At 31.6% G+C, this 16042-nt stretch overlaps 2 protein-coding genes and 1 long non-coding RNA gene across 3 annotated transcripts; all 3 read right to left on the bottom strand.

The window, feature by feature from the left end:
• Positions 1-1072: 1072 nt before the first annotated feature.
• Positions 1073-5291, bottom strand: LOC125222716 (enolase). Its single transcript, XM_048125481.1, has 17 exons — positions 5136-5291; positions 4919-4982; positions 4121-4185; positions 3981-4028; positions 3803-3889; positions 3636-3716; positions 3304-3405; positions 3137-3217; positions 2748-2822; positions 2607-2669; positions 2425-2502; positions 2128-2322; positions 1968-2018; positions 1788-1876; positions 1651-1702; positions 1505-1561; positions 1073-1410 (listed from the first exon to the last, which is right to left on the bottom strand). The coding sequence occupies exons 1-17, from the start codon at positions 5199-5201 to the stop codon at positions 1330-1332; spliced, it is 1335 nt and encodes a 444-aa protein (XP_047981438.1). The 5' UTR covers positions 5202-5291; the 3' UTR covers positions 1073-1329.
• Positions 5292-10346: 5055 nt separating this feature from the next.
• On the bottom strand, positions 10347-11461 carry LOC125221009. Its single transcript, XM_048123134.1, has 4 exons — positions 11350-11461; positions 10989-11203; positions 10640-10909; positions 10347-10517 (listed from the first exon to the last, which is right to left on the bottom strand). Exons 1-4 carry the CDS (start codon positions 11459-11461, stop codon positions 10347-10349), a joined length of 768 nt encoding a protein of 255 aa, XP_047979091.1.
• A 1936-nt stretch (positions 11462-13397) lies between these two features.
• On the bottom strand, positions 13398-15983 carry LOC125219280. Its single transcript, XR_007176102.1, has 3 exons — positions 15745-15983; positions 14754-14830; positions 13398-13578 (listed from the first exon to the last, which is right to left on the bottom strand). It is a non-coding gene; the product is annotated as an uncharacterized LOC125219280 (long non-coding RNA).
• Positions 15984-16042: the final 59 nt, after the last annotated feature.

The raw sequence follows: 16042 nt of genomic DNA, 5'->3' as shown, positions 1-16042 counted from the left end.
GGTAGAGAGATGAAGAGAGAATAAAGTAAGAGAGAGTGAAGTAGGTGTGGAAAAATGTGTTGACTTACTAAAAATGGAAATGACTCTATTATTGGAATGTATCAAAATGACAAAATGACTTTATTACTATGGAACGGAGGGAGTACGATTTTGTTCGGAAAGAGCGTTTGATGTGCTCCAATCATGTTGGATAATATTGAAATGTTCGGCACATATAAGGTGCATGTCGTGATGTCAACATGTATCATTGATATGATGTATGCATGTATCATCATGCATAATATGATAATCAATGACGAAGTGGAAAGTGTATCTGATTGGGGCGACAATGAAAGTAATTCTACCTCGGGAGTAGCTCGCTATATAACCCGTTTCATGGCCCCAATACTGTGATTACTTGCATTAACGGGCTTCAATGCGTGCGAGGAACAAAATCACATCCAACTCCAACAAGACCTGATTGAATAAATTTGGATTCATAACAATTAAAGTTTGATGTATCAGTTTTAAACAACTACTAGTGTTTTTCAATCAAATTGATATGTTATTTTCAATTTAGTTGCAACTTTATTAGCATTAGATTATAAAAATATAATTAAAAATGATAAAATTAGTGAAATAAATTGCGGATGGATACGAGTACTCTGTATTTCGAAATTGAAATACTTGGACATAGTGATGTTGCAGAGACAAAAATTGGATTGTGACTAAAAACGGCTCACAAAAGTATATGATCGTGGATGCCCTTATTCCATCTTCCCATTTTTCGTTTACCCACATAGAGACTTAACGTACCCATTGGCGCGCATCACTTTATTATTCAGAAAGCATTTATCCGTGATTCCATTATAATCTTGTGATTCAAAAATCACTGAAATGTAAATTAATGGACTGCCAAAATTGTTAAAAGTTCTTCAGCGTTTTATTAGAGCAACCACAACGTCTACCCACAGCTCATGGGAACGCTCACGCCACAATGTCTTCCCGTTGCTCGATTATCATTAATTGCAGCAAACGAAGGAAAACGCAAAATACGCTATCAATGCACACAAATCAAATTTACACGCTTAAGGAAAAACAAACTCAATCTTCATTAGCACACCAACAGCCAATAAACAAACCCAAGAACAATGGAAGTTTAGCTTGCAAGATTAAAAACATTTGCATTTTCAAAATGAGATTATACATGCTCAACCTCAGCCTGTGAAAAGTTTCAAGTTCAAGACTCACTAAAGGTCTAAAACCAAAGATTTCAATTATTCAAACGGTCTTAAATATCCCAAAAACATAGTCGGCAGTCAATCTTCCACTCCATCGAACCATAAGTGTCTAATAGGGAGCAACAGGAGTGCGGAAGCTGGCTCCTGCGTACACTGCTTCTGAACCAAGCTCCTCCTCAATCCTCAGCAGCTGCACCCAAGATAACAATTTGTTTATTTGACCGGATAAGAAAACCAGAAAAAGCAAGTAAGAAATTCGAGGTTAAGAATAATGTGATACTTGCCTGGTTGTATTTTGCAAGGCGTTCTGATCTGCAAGGAGCTCCAGTCTTAATTTGGCCCTGACAGACGAAGCGAGATAATAGATTTCAGCACGTGTATATTACAGTGGAGGTCGATACAGCTGTACAATGTTTAAAACAAGGATTACCGTGGACAATCCAACTGATAGATCAGCAATGAAAGTGTCTTCGGTTTCTCCACTGCATTGAGAATGAAAATTTTCAGTATCTACGAGGTTTAATAAGATTTTGACCACAATACATTGAATCGCCCAATATATCATACCTGCGGTGGCTGGCCATCACACCCCATCCAGCTTGCTTCGACATTTTTACAGCTTCAATACTCTCAGTCACAGATCCAATTTGGTTAACCTGTCAATCAAACAAGATGAAAAATTTGCTACAACTATAAAGAAAAAAAGGATCATTATGATTGGATGATTTGCAGAAAATGTAGCCATACCTTGAGAAGAAGGGCATTACAACTCTTCTCCTTGATTGCCTTCTCAACTCTCTGCAGATGTTAATAACCCACAAAGTAAGAATTTGAAATTCAAATTCTCATGAATTCCTTGAACCAGCAGCAAAATGCTACATAAACTACAAATCAGATTGCCAATCACCTTGGGGTTGGTGACAAGGAGATCGTCTCCCACAATCTGCACTTGAGTTCCGCATTCAGCAGTCATTTTTCCGTAATGCTCCCAGTCATCCTGGTCAAAAGGATCTTCAATAGACACAATAGGGTACTCGGCCACAAATGACTTGTAGAGATCCTTGAGTTGGTCACCGGATATCTTATCTTTCCCATTATTGTTCTGCAGGGACAAAACCATGGATGTGAGAAACGAAAAGCTACAGACATATGGGGTAACACGTCTCACGCAAGACAGTGAACACACAGGGGAGTTATAACTTGCCTCTTCCTTGAAGTTCAAGTCGTAAGTTTTGTCTTCGCCATAAAATTCAGATGCAGCAACGTCCATTCCAATAACAACCTAGGAAGAAGTAACAATTGCAACCTCAATACTATTTAGCAGGTAAATGCCTCTAAAAGAAGAAACACAGTACAGGAGTGGGCAATGCAGAAATACGAACTCACTTGATCAGTATAACCTGCTTTGGCAATAGCTGTTTTTAGCAGTTCAAGACCCTCCTTGTTCTCCTGTAAAGAGCAGTAATGTTGGAAAGGAAATTATTCTATCACACAAGGAGAAAAAATGCCACCCAAAGTATACAATACCTGAATGTTGGGAGCAAAACCACCCTCATCACCAACATTAGTGGCATCCTGTCCATATTTCTTTTTAATAACAGCCTGAAATTAATATTCAGATCAGATATTATAAGCCAGAACAGGTTGTTGACATTGCAATTGTAGGAACAACATGAAATTTCAACGAGAAGATTAAGTTTCAAAAACAAACAACTTCATTTTAGACATATGGTGACTCAAAACATCTACATGCAATGAAGAGCAAAAGTGTAATTGCTATACTAGATCTTCCTAACAAGGCAGTCAGAGACAGAGAGCCATTAAACTTTAAAACTGGAAATAGCTCCAGATATTGATCAGCAGGGCTGAATGGGTTGCACAAGCATTGTTACAAAAGACCAAGATATATAACTTGCCTTCAAATGGTGGTAGACTTCCACACCCATCTTCATGGCCTCCTTGAAGGAAGAAGCTCCAATAGGAAGAATCATGAACTCCTGCAGGTAAAAAAGTTTATTTCGATTGAGACAGAATTTCATTTCGGCAGTAAGACCATTCAAACAAACTTGCATCATAGACATACCTGCATGGCAAGTTTGTTGCCAGCGTGTGATCCACCATTGATGACATTGAAAGCAGGCACAGGGAGAACCATGTTCTTGTTACCAGCTAGGTTGGCAATGTGCTGATTGCAGAAAGAGTAATCATATCAGCTATTTCATCAAATAGACAACATAATAATACTAGAAATCATATTCAGCAACAAACAAATTGGTAAATGTTGATAAGTCAAACAAAACAATACAAAGATGCAGCAGTATGGTCTTGATAGAAACATAGAGTGGAAAAGACAACTCAATCCAAAAATGAAATGATTCAAATATCAACGTAAACGAGAGTTGGTATCCCACATACCTTGTACAGAGGGATATTGAGGACAGCTGCTCCAGCTTTGCAGACAGCGAGGGACACAGCAAGAATAGCATTTGCTCCAAGCTTCAGAAAAATAGTTTTATCTCTCAATTAATATATGATTCAAAAGAACGACAAAAAACCAATAAATAAATGGATAGCTAAGATACCTTTTGCTTGCACCAGCCCCACTCATTCTGGGTTCCATCAAGTTGGTGAACCATGAAATTATCAATGGCAGTCTGATCAGTTGGGTCCTGAAAATAGAAGAAAGGAATCACAATCAGTTCAGTAATGCCACTAAATTCACGAGAAGTTTTGTCCTGTAATGAATCAAGGAAAACTAACCTTCCCAACAAGCGCTGGTGCAATGATACTGTTGACATTGTTTACAGCCTATCAAAACACAAAAGAAGCATTAAAAAGGCCAAATTGCAATCAGATTTCTCATGTAACACACATCTATCATACAAACAGCAAACACTGACCTTTGAGACACCCTTGCCAAGGTAGTCGGATCCTCCATCCCTCAGTTCAAGAGCCTCATAAATTCCTGAGATAAGATTAGACATATTAAAGCCAATCAAAGCAAAAGTGAGTAAATGTCACATCAAATATGATTTTACTCCAACTATACACTAAACTAAAACTTAAAACAATATTCTCTATATTATGCACTTTTTACCTCACAAAATTTGAAAAAGTTTTTGGTTTTGGTTTAGTGCAAACCTAAAGATATGCATTTTTTACTCAAAAACCAATATAGGATGGGTTTGGGAGTACTGTTCTCCAACCATTTATACTAAACTCAAACTAATTTTAGTGTAAATTACCAATAAAATATGATTTTACTCCAACCATTTACACTAAACTCAAACATACAAGAATATTTCTATATTATGCCTTTTTTACTCACAAAATTTCAAAAAAGTTTTTGATTTTGGTTTAGTGTAAACCTAAAGATAGGTATTTTTTACTCAAAAACCAAAAATGGGTTTGGTTTTGGAGTACTATTGGAGCTAATTACTTATCCCATTTTAGGTTTTAGGTTTTAGTGTTCCCATGGAGATGTTCTAATTACCTATCCCATTTTAGATTTTAATGTACCATTGGAGATAGAGATGGTCTAACAGACTTATATTATCAGACAATTGCTGCAGCACTGACTATAATTTATCATGTCACAAACACACTTCATCCAAATCAAGTTTATATAGAAAAACTGTTTCACAAATCAATGTTTAGGGGGAAAATAAATGAAATTAGCGAAAGAATTCAGATATTACCAGTGGATGCACCACTAGGAACGGCAGCTCTAGCAAAAACACCATTGGAAATATGCACATCAACCTGCAGTTAGTTTAAACAACCAAGCATTATCAAAACAACAAAAAACAACTGATGCATGACAGTATTAAAGCCTATGTCGATTAAACCAATCGCCAACCTTTGGTAATTCGAAATCTAAACAATCAAATATAGATCCGATAGTGATGAACGCACCTCGACTGTGGGATTGCCACGGCTGTCGAAGATCTGACGGGCCTTGATGCTTGTGATAGTCGCCATTTCAAGTTAAATTAGATCTAGAGCAAGAGTGGGGTTTTTGAGCGAGTGAGTTGAGATTGAGAGAGTGATTGATGCTTTTTTTAAGAAAGAAATTGGGCGTGATTTATAGAGTTTGAGGCTAATGAGAGCCGTTGATTAGATGAGTGGAGATTAAGGTTTTTAATTGGGCAACAAGCCAATACAAAATACAGTCTAAATCTGTGACTCTGTGTGCTTTAAGTTTCAATTTTTGACTTTTTTGAAAACTGCAAAATGTCTTTATTTTGTGTTCCTTCTCTCCTAAACTCATGAGTTTGATTTAGTTGTTTTTAAGAAAATGATAATAAATAATTAAAATGAAGAAAAAAAATTATATAAAAAAAGAAATTTTTTATATTATTCTTTATTTTATTTTTGAGGGAACATCTTTTTTAGTCCATGAATTGAATAAAGAACTTTTCTTTAATAATAAAAAATTTAATAAGGATCTTTTCTTGCATGTCACTTAATTACAAAATTAAGTGATAATATTGAAAGTCAAATTATATTTTGAAAATTCATAAAAATATATAGTAAAGATATTTATAAAAAATATGAGTATAGGATAAGTTTATTAAAAATATATACCCTTTAAGGTATCAAGGGTATTTTTGTCCAAAAAAACTTGGAAATAGTTAAAAAGTACTCCAAATGATATTAACCCATAGTTGATGGACCTGAAATGATATTTTCAAAGTTCACGGACCTAAAATGATACTTTGGCAAAGTTCGTAGACCAAAAAAGATGTTCCCTCTTTATTTTTTTATTTCTTTCTATTATAATTATTTATTATTATTATTATTTTTAAAACGTGTGTAGAATATTAGTCAATCACTTGAACCGAAATGAAGGGAATATCAAGTATGATGAGAAATAATTTCCACTAAAAATTAGTGTAATAGTTTAAAATTAAAAGGTAATTAAGATTTTCGAATATTAGGAAGGACAAATTGTAGAAATCATAAAGGTTAAATTTAATTTCAATTATTCTATGATGAGAAAATTCGATCAAATATATTATCGTTTTATACAGATGATGGAGTATTTTTTTTGTTATTGGATAATTTAGCAAAGTAAAACTTTAAAAAAATTTCGATTGATTTTAATGAATGTGTGACATATTAAAATTTGACTTAATTTAATTAATTCTTTTGGAAACTTTCCTATTGTAAACTCATAGGTATAAATAGTTAATGGGAACGCCTTCTTTATTTGGAGGCTAATTTTTACAGTATTAATCAAATACAAAGAAATCTTTCGGACAAGGTCGTAAAAAATGTTGTTTTGGCAGTAGGATATAACAACGTTAGAGTACAAAAGGACTTTTTAAGGAATCCACTAAATTATTTATTTTCCCCTTTTTCGTTATATCCTTTTAAAACCAAATACAGTTGCAATTAGCGGCAATGAATTATCTAAAAGTAATTGAACTAGAAAAAAGTCTGGATACTAGTAAGATTTATTTATTTCATAGTTGTGATATTTTCACTGACTGCTTACGAATTTTGTTTTCGTTTTCTATGCTACTAGTCTAGTTATGGAGTACTTAGTAAGTTCTACTACTATAATAAAGAAGAAGACACATTATTACATAGATTCAAACAACCAAATTTGGTGTGTTTCATCTCTAAATTTGAATAATTGCGTTGTAATACCATATTTAATCATATTGATCTCATTTTATATAAGCGATACTAATTACTTTGCTTATTTGAAATTTAAAACAAAAATGTATGAAAAATCACTCGTAACAAATGTATGAAAAATCAGACACACAACACATATCCTGGAAAAAATTTATCATAAATAAAAAAACGTGCCAAAAAAAAAAGTGTCGTGACTCGTAACTTTGTCGATACGAAATACTCCTATGAAAGATGTAGCAGCCAATTCAAAATTGAATAGCCTAAAGTCATAATAAAAGGTTCTGGAGCATATTCCTACTTATTAATTTAGAACACAGATAAGCATATTCCAATAGGGTAATGTTTACTGTATTATTGATACTTTCCACCTACCACACACAGTTAAACACACAAATGAATACTCCAATACAAAAGATAAATTCACATTGCTTAAATATTCAGCAATCCATACCGCCATGAATGATTTTTTGGGCGAAATGTCCTATTTAAAGATGCTCATCTACTATAAACATGATAGTAAAAATACATGTTATCTTGCGACAAAAAAGAAAACAGTAACCAAGATTATTAAATATCAATCTCAGAATAGTTTAGATGATAATTTAAAAGCGAATAATTCAGTAGCATGCGCATGGGCTAAAAAAGTCCAAATTATACCAAAATGTGGTAAAGGTCAAAATTGATAAAACAATAGAATAACAGAGAGAAAATATTTTGAAGTATGGATAATAGAAAATAAAATTTACTTTGTTAGAAAAAACCTTTTACTATATATCGATAGAAACTAATTTTATTAGGTGGACTAAAATTGAAAAAAAAAATGCTACTACTATTTTCTATGGATAAAGTGTACATAAATTAATATTTTAGAAGCTAATGAAAATTACTACTCCATATTGCATGTAAGAAAAGAACAATTCCATTTATCGGCAGATAAACCACAAAAAAATAGGTTTCCCAAACCCATGTCGTCATTTATATGGCTTGCTGCTTTGATTATATAATTATGTACTCTCTCTATGTTTCACGTTTCTTGAATCACTTACTTTTTACACTCATTTTTTTAAATGGTAGAATTAATAAATAGTCAAAGCAAAAAAGAGTCATAGTAATAAATAATTAAAACAAAAAGAGTGTATTATGTGTTAATTAGTATGTTAGAGTTTTAGTATGTTTTAAAACATCTTTAGAGTAGTTACACATGTAAAAACTCTTTATCAATTATTACTAATTAATGAGAAAGAATATTTTATTACAATGTGTTTTGCTTATACATGTTACTTACATTTAAATGTATAAGAAAGAAATAAGTCTAATTCTTATTCTTAAATATGTTTTGACTATTTATCACGAAAGGTTGCAGTGTCAGTCCGTAAATATCCATACTAAGGAAATAAACGACACTAGTGTAGTATATAGCGTTGAACGAATCTTCAATGAAATACGTCTTTCTTAGCTATTTACTGAAAGATGAGGTTTCGGTGATTGTTATTTCTTAATTATTGTTGATATTACTTTGAGTTGATTATACACTACTTTGATTTATCAAAAGGTGTGTGTGCCTTTTGTAACACGTGAATCCTGATATCTTAGGATAGTGATGATTAATGTCTAGTGGTGCTATTATTTTTTAGAGGGAACATCTTTAAGTCCACGAACTTTGCCAAAGTATCATTTTAGGTCCGTAAACTTTGAAAATATCATTTTAGGTCCATCAACTACGGGTTAATATCATTTGAGGTATTTTGAAATTTTTTTGGACGAAAATGCCCTTATGACCTTCAAAGGTCAATTTGGAAAATTCTTTCGTCAATCATCTTGCGTCAAAGACATAAAATCCAACAATTTTTAACGAAAAATTTTTATATTTAAATTCAATTTAGATGTTAATTGACTCTATTTTGAAATTCATCTCCGAATAACAATCCAAATTAATAGCTATCTAATTTTAAAACAAATTAACTAAATAAAATGCAGTTTAGATTGAAAAAATAAAATAAAGTATAAAGTCCCAATTTACTATCATTACAATTAGTCATCTAATAATTGAAAAACTAACACATATTTTTTACGGCAAATTTTAATTATATTTAAGTTCAATTTGGATGGTAACTGAATTAAATAGGAGTAGTAAAAAAATTGTTGGACTCTAGGTCTTTGACGCAAGATGAGTAGCGAAAGAATTGTCCAAATTGCCCTTTGAAGGCCTTAAGGGCATTTTCGTCCGGAAAAAGTTCAAAATACCTCAAATGATATTAACTTGTAGTTCACGGACCTAAAATGATATTTTCAAAGTTTACGGACCTAAAATGATACTTTGGCAAAGATCATGGACCTGAAAAGATGTTCCCTCTATTTTTTATTGCAATGAATCATATGTCGGACGAGTTCAATTTGATAATATCCACAAGAGGTATAAGTAAAGAAGCTTTGTTATTTAGAAAACTGGTCAATTGAAATTTAGTCATCAAATGACAAATAAAGTTTCTAAACTAGACCACTCTTGAAAAAGGATGTTAAGTATTTAAAAGTCAAACAACAAACTTAGAATTAATTAATGAATATTTATATATATCTTAAACACGGATATAATATTTAATTGGATTTGAATTAAATTGATTTCATTTTAATGAGTGAAAACCTAAATAATTATCCATGTCCAACCTCCATAGATTCATGATCTAGCCAAATAACTCTATATAAAGGATACTAGACAAGAGACATAGTACACCTGAGTCTTATAATTTTCATCCCTCTTACAATGGTGGTTGAATATTTCTTTTCTCGGTGCAAGAGAATTATGTCCCTTCTCTAGTCAAGTCCTTTCTGATTTTGATAAACTTTGTCCACCCAAAGATCAAAAATTGAGTTTGGGAAGCAGAATAGAAGATCCATGGTCGAGAACAAAGATCTTCACGTGGAGAAGTAAGCAAACCACTTCGATTCTTTGAAGCTTGACGAAATGAAATCTATCAGTAGAATTCATGAATCAGGGCGTATATTCCTTATGCATGAATTATATGTGTTCCCAGCATGCAACCTGTTTGAATTGCACGAAAAGTAATGATTCGATATTCAACCCAATATATCACATTTGCTAATTTATTTATTCTGCAAAATCTTCAGCTGCAACCCCAACATGGTATAAAGTTAATAATACGTGGTTCAATTTTGGTGAATTATGAATTAACTTTGGTAATTTTGTAGATATTATTCGATGGCTACTCCGTCAAGAAACACATTGTTGTGTGGTCCAAATCAACATTGTACTATAATGTTTGCGTTATGATATTATTTTCCTTAGTGTTTGGGTTGCGATAAAATACCCTCTAATTTAAATTGTTGCAGTACGAGTAGTGGTGGATCCAGAGACTTAAAACGGAGGGGGCGAAGCAATATAAAAAATAAACTGATAAAATATTAAATATCATTAACTTTAATATATATTTCTTGATAATAATAAAACTAACATATTACAATTCAAGTAGCACTTGCATCCGTTAATTGCGACAACTGACTTCTACGGGTATCCATATCTTGAAAATGTGTCAAGATTCTTTCATTAGAGACAAGGGCGAAGATGGACCTTTCTCTATATATCACCAAACGATCGTTCAACCAATCATCTCCCATCCTATTCCGTCGATCAGTCTTGACAATTTTTTTTATCAGAAAATACTCTTTCAACAGATGCAATTGCCAAAGGTAAAGAGTAATATCAATTCAATCAAGCGATCTACTATTGGAAAAAATATATGCTTCTTAGTTTCTACCATCTTTCGAGCTAGGCAACCCAAATCTTCAATACCAATCAATCGATCACCTTTTATCATCACACCAACAAATAGTTCAAGTTCTTCAAGCAACATTGTACGTTCATTCAATGAGAAATCCTTTGGATAAAGGCTACCAAGATGAGCAAGCTTATCAGCATCAAAAGCGGCGAAGTCATTTTTCGGATCCAGACATGCCATACAACGAAGCAAGTCTATAGATGACTCAGAAAAAAGATTTTCCATCTCTTGCATAAGTAAGTCAATGATCTAATTGTACAAGCAAAATTAAGTATAAAAATAAATCTAATGTAATAAATTAATAAGATATTAAATTTTATCAAATTACCTGGCAAAATATTTCAACACTGTAATGATGGTAGCTAGTGATGTTTGTACCATTCCTCATGCAAATCCGTTTTGGAGCAACATCATCCATTTTAGTGATAGCAATGTCATTTGCCCCACAAAAATTATCCACTTGTTGCAAGAAAGTATCACATCCAACTTCTCGAAATGATCTTAAGCTTTCTTTAACATTCTCAATCAGTGGTTGAATCATTCCTAACAATTTTTTCATCAAGATCATAAGAAATACAAATTCATATACTCCAATTTTTGTAGAACACCTACCACTTTTCCCCTTGTTGAGATCTCAGTTCCATCAATATGTACGGTTTCAAGCACTTCTGTTACCTAAGGTCACATACTTTCAAGACGAATTATGGAGGTATAATGAGATCCCCACCGAGTGTCACCCGGTCTCTTCAAAAAAGTTTCTTGATTTTTGCCTTCACCTGTTATAATATCCATGTTCTCCATCATTTGAACAAGTCTATCATGTTCATTTTGTCAAAGTTGACCGGCCCTTTCGCAAGAAGATCCAAATAATGTAACAATTAAGCCAAGATAACTAAAAATATCACATACATATTGATTTTTCTGAGACAAATTATAAAAATCACAAACCAATTGAAGCTGGTGGGCAAAACAATGGACATACCAAGCAGATGAGTTTTCCTTTAAAATTAATGCTTTCAATCCATTGAATTCATGTAACACCCCTTACTCGTTTTACAAAACCGAATAATTGGTGTCACCTTTTGGTAATGCTCAACCTCTTAATAAGAACCCGACTCTCCATATGTGTATATATATATATATATATAGTCCTATTAACCACAAATCCACCCTTAAAGACCGAACTAGAGACCAAATTAGGGCCACTCATTTTTCTTAATCTTATGGTTATGATTAATTTACAATTAATTTAATATTTTATTAAAAAAAAACGTTTTTTTTTATTTTTTATATTTTTTAGATTTTTTATATATTTTTTAATTTTTTTAATTTTTTTTTAATTTTTTTAATTTTTTTTTTAGTTTTTTTATTTTTTTTTTTATTTTTTTTATTCGATAAAAACTTGTTGGAGTAAATAATGAACTATATTCACTACATAATGAACTAAATGAATGTATGTTATGAACTTATTACTTCATTCAGTCGTGCTATTACTTCATTCCGTTAGTTTATTACTTCATTTATTCATGCTATTACTTCATTCTATTACTTTATTATTTCATTCCGTTAGTTTATTACTTCATTCAGTCATGCTATTACTTCATTCCATTAGTTTATTACTTCATAATGTGTTATGACATAATTATCTTTTAGTTGGGTTTAGGGTTATTACTTCATTCCGTTAGTTTATCACTTCATTCAATCATGTTATTACTTCATTCTATTAGTTTAGTACTTCATTCCGTTAGTTTATTACTTCATTCAGTTATGCTATTACTTCATTCCGTTAGTTTATTACTTCATACAGTTATGTTATTACTTCATTTCATTAGTTTACTACTTCATTTCATTAGTTTATTACTTCATTTTATTATTTTATTACTTCATAATGTGTTATGACATAATTATCTTTCAGTTGAAGTAAATTCAGTATATAATGAATGCGAAAAATTACTTCATAACATACATTCATTTAGTTCATTATATAGTGAATATAGTTCATTATTTACTCCAGCAAGTTTTTATCGAATAAAAAAAATTCTAAAAAAATTTAAATTTTTTTTTTAAAAATTAATTTTTTTAAAAAAAATAAATTAAAAACGTTTTTATTAAATAAAATATTAAATTAATTCTAAAAAAATTCAAAAAGAATTTAATTTTATTAATTTTTTTTAAAAAAAAATAAATTAAAAACGTTTTTATTAAATAAAATATTAAATTAATTCTAAATTAATCATAATCATAAGATAAAGAAAAATGAGTGGCCCAAATTTGGTCTCTAGTTCGGTCTTTAAGAAGAGTTCGACATTGATCACAACTATATATATATATATATATATATATATATATAGGGGTGTGTTAAGTCCTTACAGCATCTTAGTGTAAAACACAGCACTAATCACAACCCTTGGATCATTAGATTGGATGGTTGTGATTAGTTACATTATCATACTAAAAATCTACATTATTAGCCGAGGTACATTATTAGACTAGAAATGTACATTGTAAGACTAAAACTGCACATTATTAAACTAAAATGCTACATTATTATCCGAGCTACATTATTAGTCTAAAATTCTACATCATTAGATGACACATGACATTAATCTAACCGTTAGATCATAAGATCCAATGGACTGCAAGTGTTTTGAGTTTTACTTATACTTAGCGTTCTGACCTGAATACATCCCTATATATATATATATATATATATATATTTCCTTTTCCGACAAACAAATACACACTAATACATAATTATCAATATGATACGACAAAAATCTATCCAACTATACACGTCTATAAATCCTCAAGTAGCATGCCACTTCTACCACTGTAACTTTATCGACAAAAGAGATAGTGACTAGACACGCGCAGTGACGTGCAGCTGCCCAACTAGCGAGACTCCTCACTACTATACTCTGCAAAAGGAGAAGAAGGGGTGAGCTTAAACTCGTAGTGTAATCACATTTAGGAATATAGTCCCTAAAATTTTATTCGATATCCATTACAAAACAAATAGCTTTGTTACCTGGAAAGTCGTACACCATCTATCTATATTACATTTCTCGATCTGATAGCAATCAATATATCATTTCATATAATAACAAATCTGTCAACTAACATAACAAACCTAATCATATAAACCGGTTCCACTTTCAATAATAACAAGATATCGGTCTACCAAAATTATCTTATCTCAATATAGAGCAAGTATAACATGCTATCCCGTCAAATTCGGCACTTTATTTATCAACCATCATAATATAGTTTGAGACATCATAACCATTTAAGTACCTGTATCATTTTCAAATAAATTCCTTTCAATCCTTAAATAATTCCATCAAATCAACAACCAACAGATTCATTTATAAATAATGAATTACTTTCAGTAATGATATGCCATATGTTAAATAAAACCATAAATGCCTATAGCACAAATATATAGCAAGTCATTCAGACAACTTTTCATCTTATAAATCATTCAACACAATATATAGCTTTCGAGATAGTCACTTCACTGCAGATTATTTTAGGCACATATGTCTTTTCTGAATCTTATTTAAATAGCACACATAACACAATATAACGCATCATCCTTGTCGCTTTCTATCGGACAACGCAACGTATATATACTATGAGAGAATCACAACCATTTAATTAATGTTAAAGCACAACAATCACTTATCAAATAAATAACACATTCAGCCTCAAGTTCAGCCTCACTATAAGTAGCCCGATGAGGGCATCTATCATATAGGCCTATCATAAGGCATCTATTATGTATTACCCATATAGGGTACATATCATCTATCAACATATCATAGGCATACTTACAATTTTTACATACGAAACCAAGATTCTCCATCATCTTACATTTCAATATCACCATTCCTGTCATATCACATTAAATACAGTCCACAAAACTTTGATCACTAATCAACTATTCCACATTATCCCAACGTATTTGCAGAAGTATCATATATTTCAAATACCTCCTTAAGCTCAACCGCACAAGTATATCAATTACATAGACACACGTAGTAATATTTAATCAAAGTAAAAGACATTAAATTATAGAATACGTGTACACTACCTGTTCATGTCAATAAAACTCCTTTTAAATTATTCGTTTCCTCCAAGATCTTGTCTTTCCACTTGAATCTGGTTTGCCTATTTTTAAAAGAAGCACATATATTTAACACTCAAATCACAAATCAAAACCAACTTCTATTTCTCTTTTACCTTATTAAACATGAACTTAAGTTTTCATTAGCTCATAACACAAATACTCCCCAAAACAAAGTCATTAAATCATATATAGCCAGTTAAAGCACATCAAGTTACTTTATATCCAGAAGAAGAAGAATAACATGATAAGGCTAAACAAAACTCTAGGAAAGAGAGTACAGCGGCTGTCCCAAAAATTATAAGTCCCAAAGTTTTTTCTCTACAAAATAAACTTATTTAGTTTTTCAAATATGGACAGCCACCACACTTTACAGTTCTTCTCAATCTATTGGCATTTTAAATCTAAAACTTTAACCAAAATCCTTTTAATATCAACCAACATTTAAACCTCTTTTACCAAATCATTTTTAGCTTATAATTATATCAATAAACAACACAAAACTTCATAACAAAGTATCCCCAACATTATGTAGTATCACAATATCAATAAGAAGTCTTTAAAATTCATATCAAAAGCTTATGGCCACATACTATTTCCAACATCAGATTTTTCATCATTTTCATACATATTATACCATAGCATAGTCCCAATTGCAAGTTTTTAAAGCCAATTTACACACAATCATCATCAAAACTACAAAACCCCCAATTCTATGAACCCTAATTTTCGACTCCTACAAAAACCACAATTAATTTCTGTTTTCATACCCAAACCAAGCAAGGAATCAATAATAGAACTATATTTCATCAATACATTCAATTAAAAGTCATAAATTCAAAAGCTAGAACAAAAGGCAAAATTAGTTCCCCATCCTATTCAACTTGGGGCATGCACTTTAATTGACATCAATACTACACTTAGAAACAAAAATATGGAAGCTGTGGAAGAATCTAACCTCTAATTTCAACAATTTGGGAAGTGGGTTTGACTACTCAAATTCTGAAATTAGAAGAGCTAAAGAAAATTAGGACTTGGGGTTATCAGAGTGGCTTAGTTGCATCATGGTGGATTTGCTGGAGCTATCTTGGTGACGGCGGTAGATAGATTACCGAGAGGGTGGAAGAGAGAGTTTCTGTGTTGATCCTATTCCAACACCCTTTTTCTTTTCTTTATTTCTTTCTTCAATTTCTCTTTCCTTATTTTATTACTATTACATTTCTTTAGTTCCCACATAGGACATGTTTCACTCCACA

The sequence above is a fragment of the Salvia hispanica genome, chromosome 4, assembly GCF_023119035.1.
Source record: "Salvia hispanica cultivar TCC Black 2014 chromosome 4, UniMelb_Shisp_WGS_1.0, whole genome shotgun sequence".
NCBI classification, from domain to species: Eukaryota; Viridiplantae; Streptophyta; class Magnoliopsida; order Lamiales; family Lamiaceae; genus Salvia; species Salvia hispanica.
This window is presented reverse-complemented; position numbering and strand designations above follow the sequence as displayed.

Excerpts from the sequence above, each read along its gene's own strand:
- LOC125222716 (XM_048125481.1), bottom strand. The coding sequence starts at position 5,201 with ATGGCGACTATCACAAGCATCAAGGCCCGTCAGATCTTCGACAGCCGT. Across the intron at positions 2,823-3,136 it reads AAGTCTACCACCATTTGAAG|GCTGTTATTAAAAAGAAATA; the intron begins GCAAGTTATATA and ends TATTAATTTCAG. Across the intron at positions 2,019-2,127 it reads TCCTTGTCACCAACCCCAAG|AGAGTTGAGAAGGCAATCAA; the intron begins GTGATTGGCAAT and ends TAACATCTGCAG.
- LOC125221009 (XM_048123134.1), bottom strand. The coding sequence starts at position 11,461 with ATGGAGAACATGGATATTATAACAGGTGAAGGCAAAAATCAAGAAACT. Across the intron at positions 10,910-10,988 it reads GTGTTGAAATATTTTGCCAG|ATCATTGACTTACTTATGCA; the intron begins GTAATTTGATAA and ends TTGTACAATTAG. Across the intron at positions 10,518-10,639 it reads GTTGCCTAGCTCGAAAGATG|ACTGATCGACGGAATAGGAT; the intron begins GTAGAAACTAAG and ends AAAATTGTCAAG.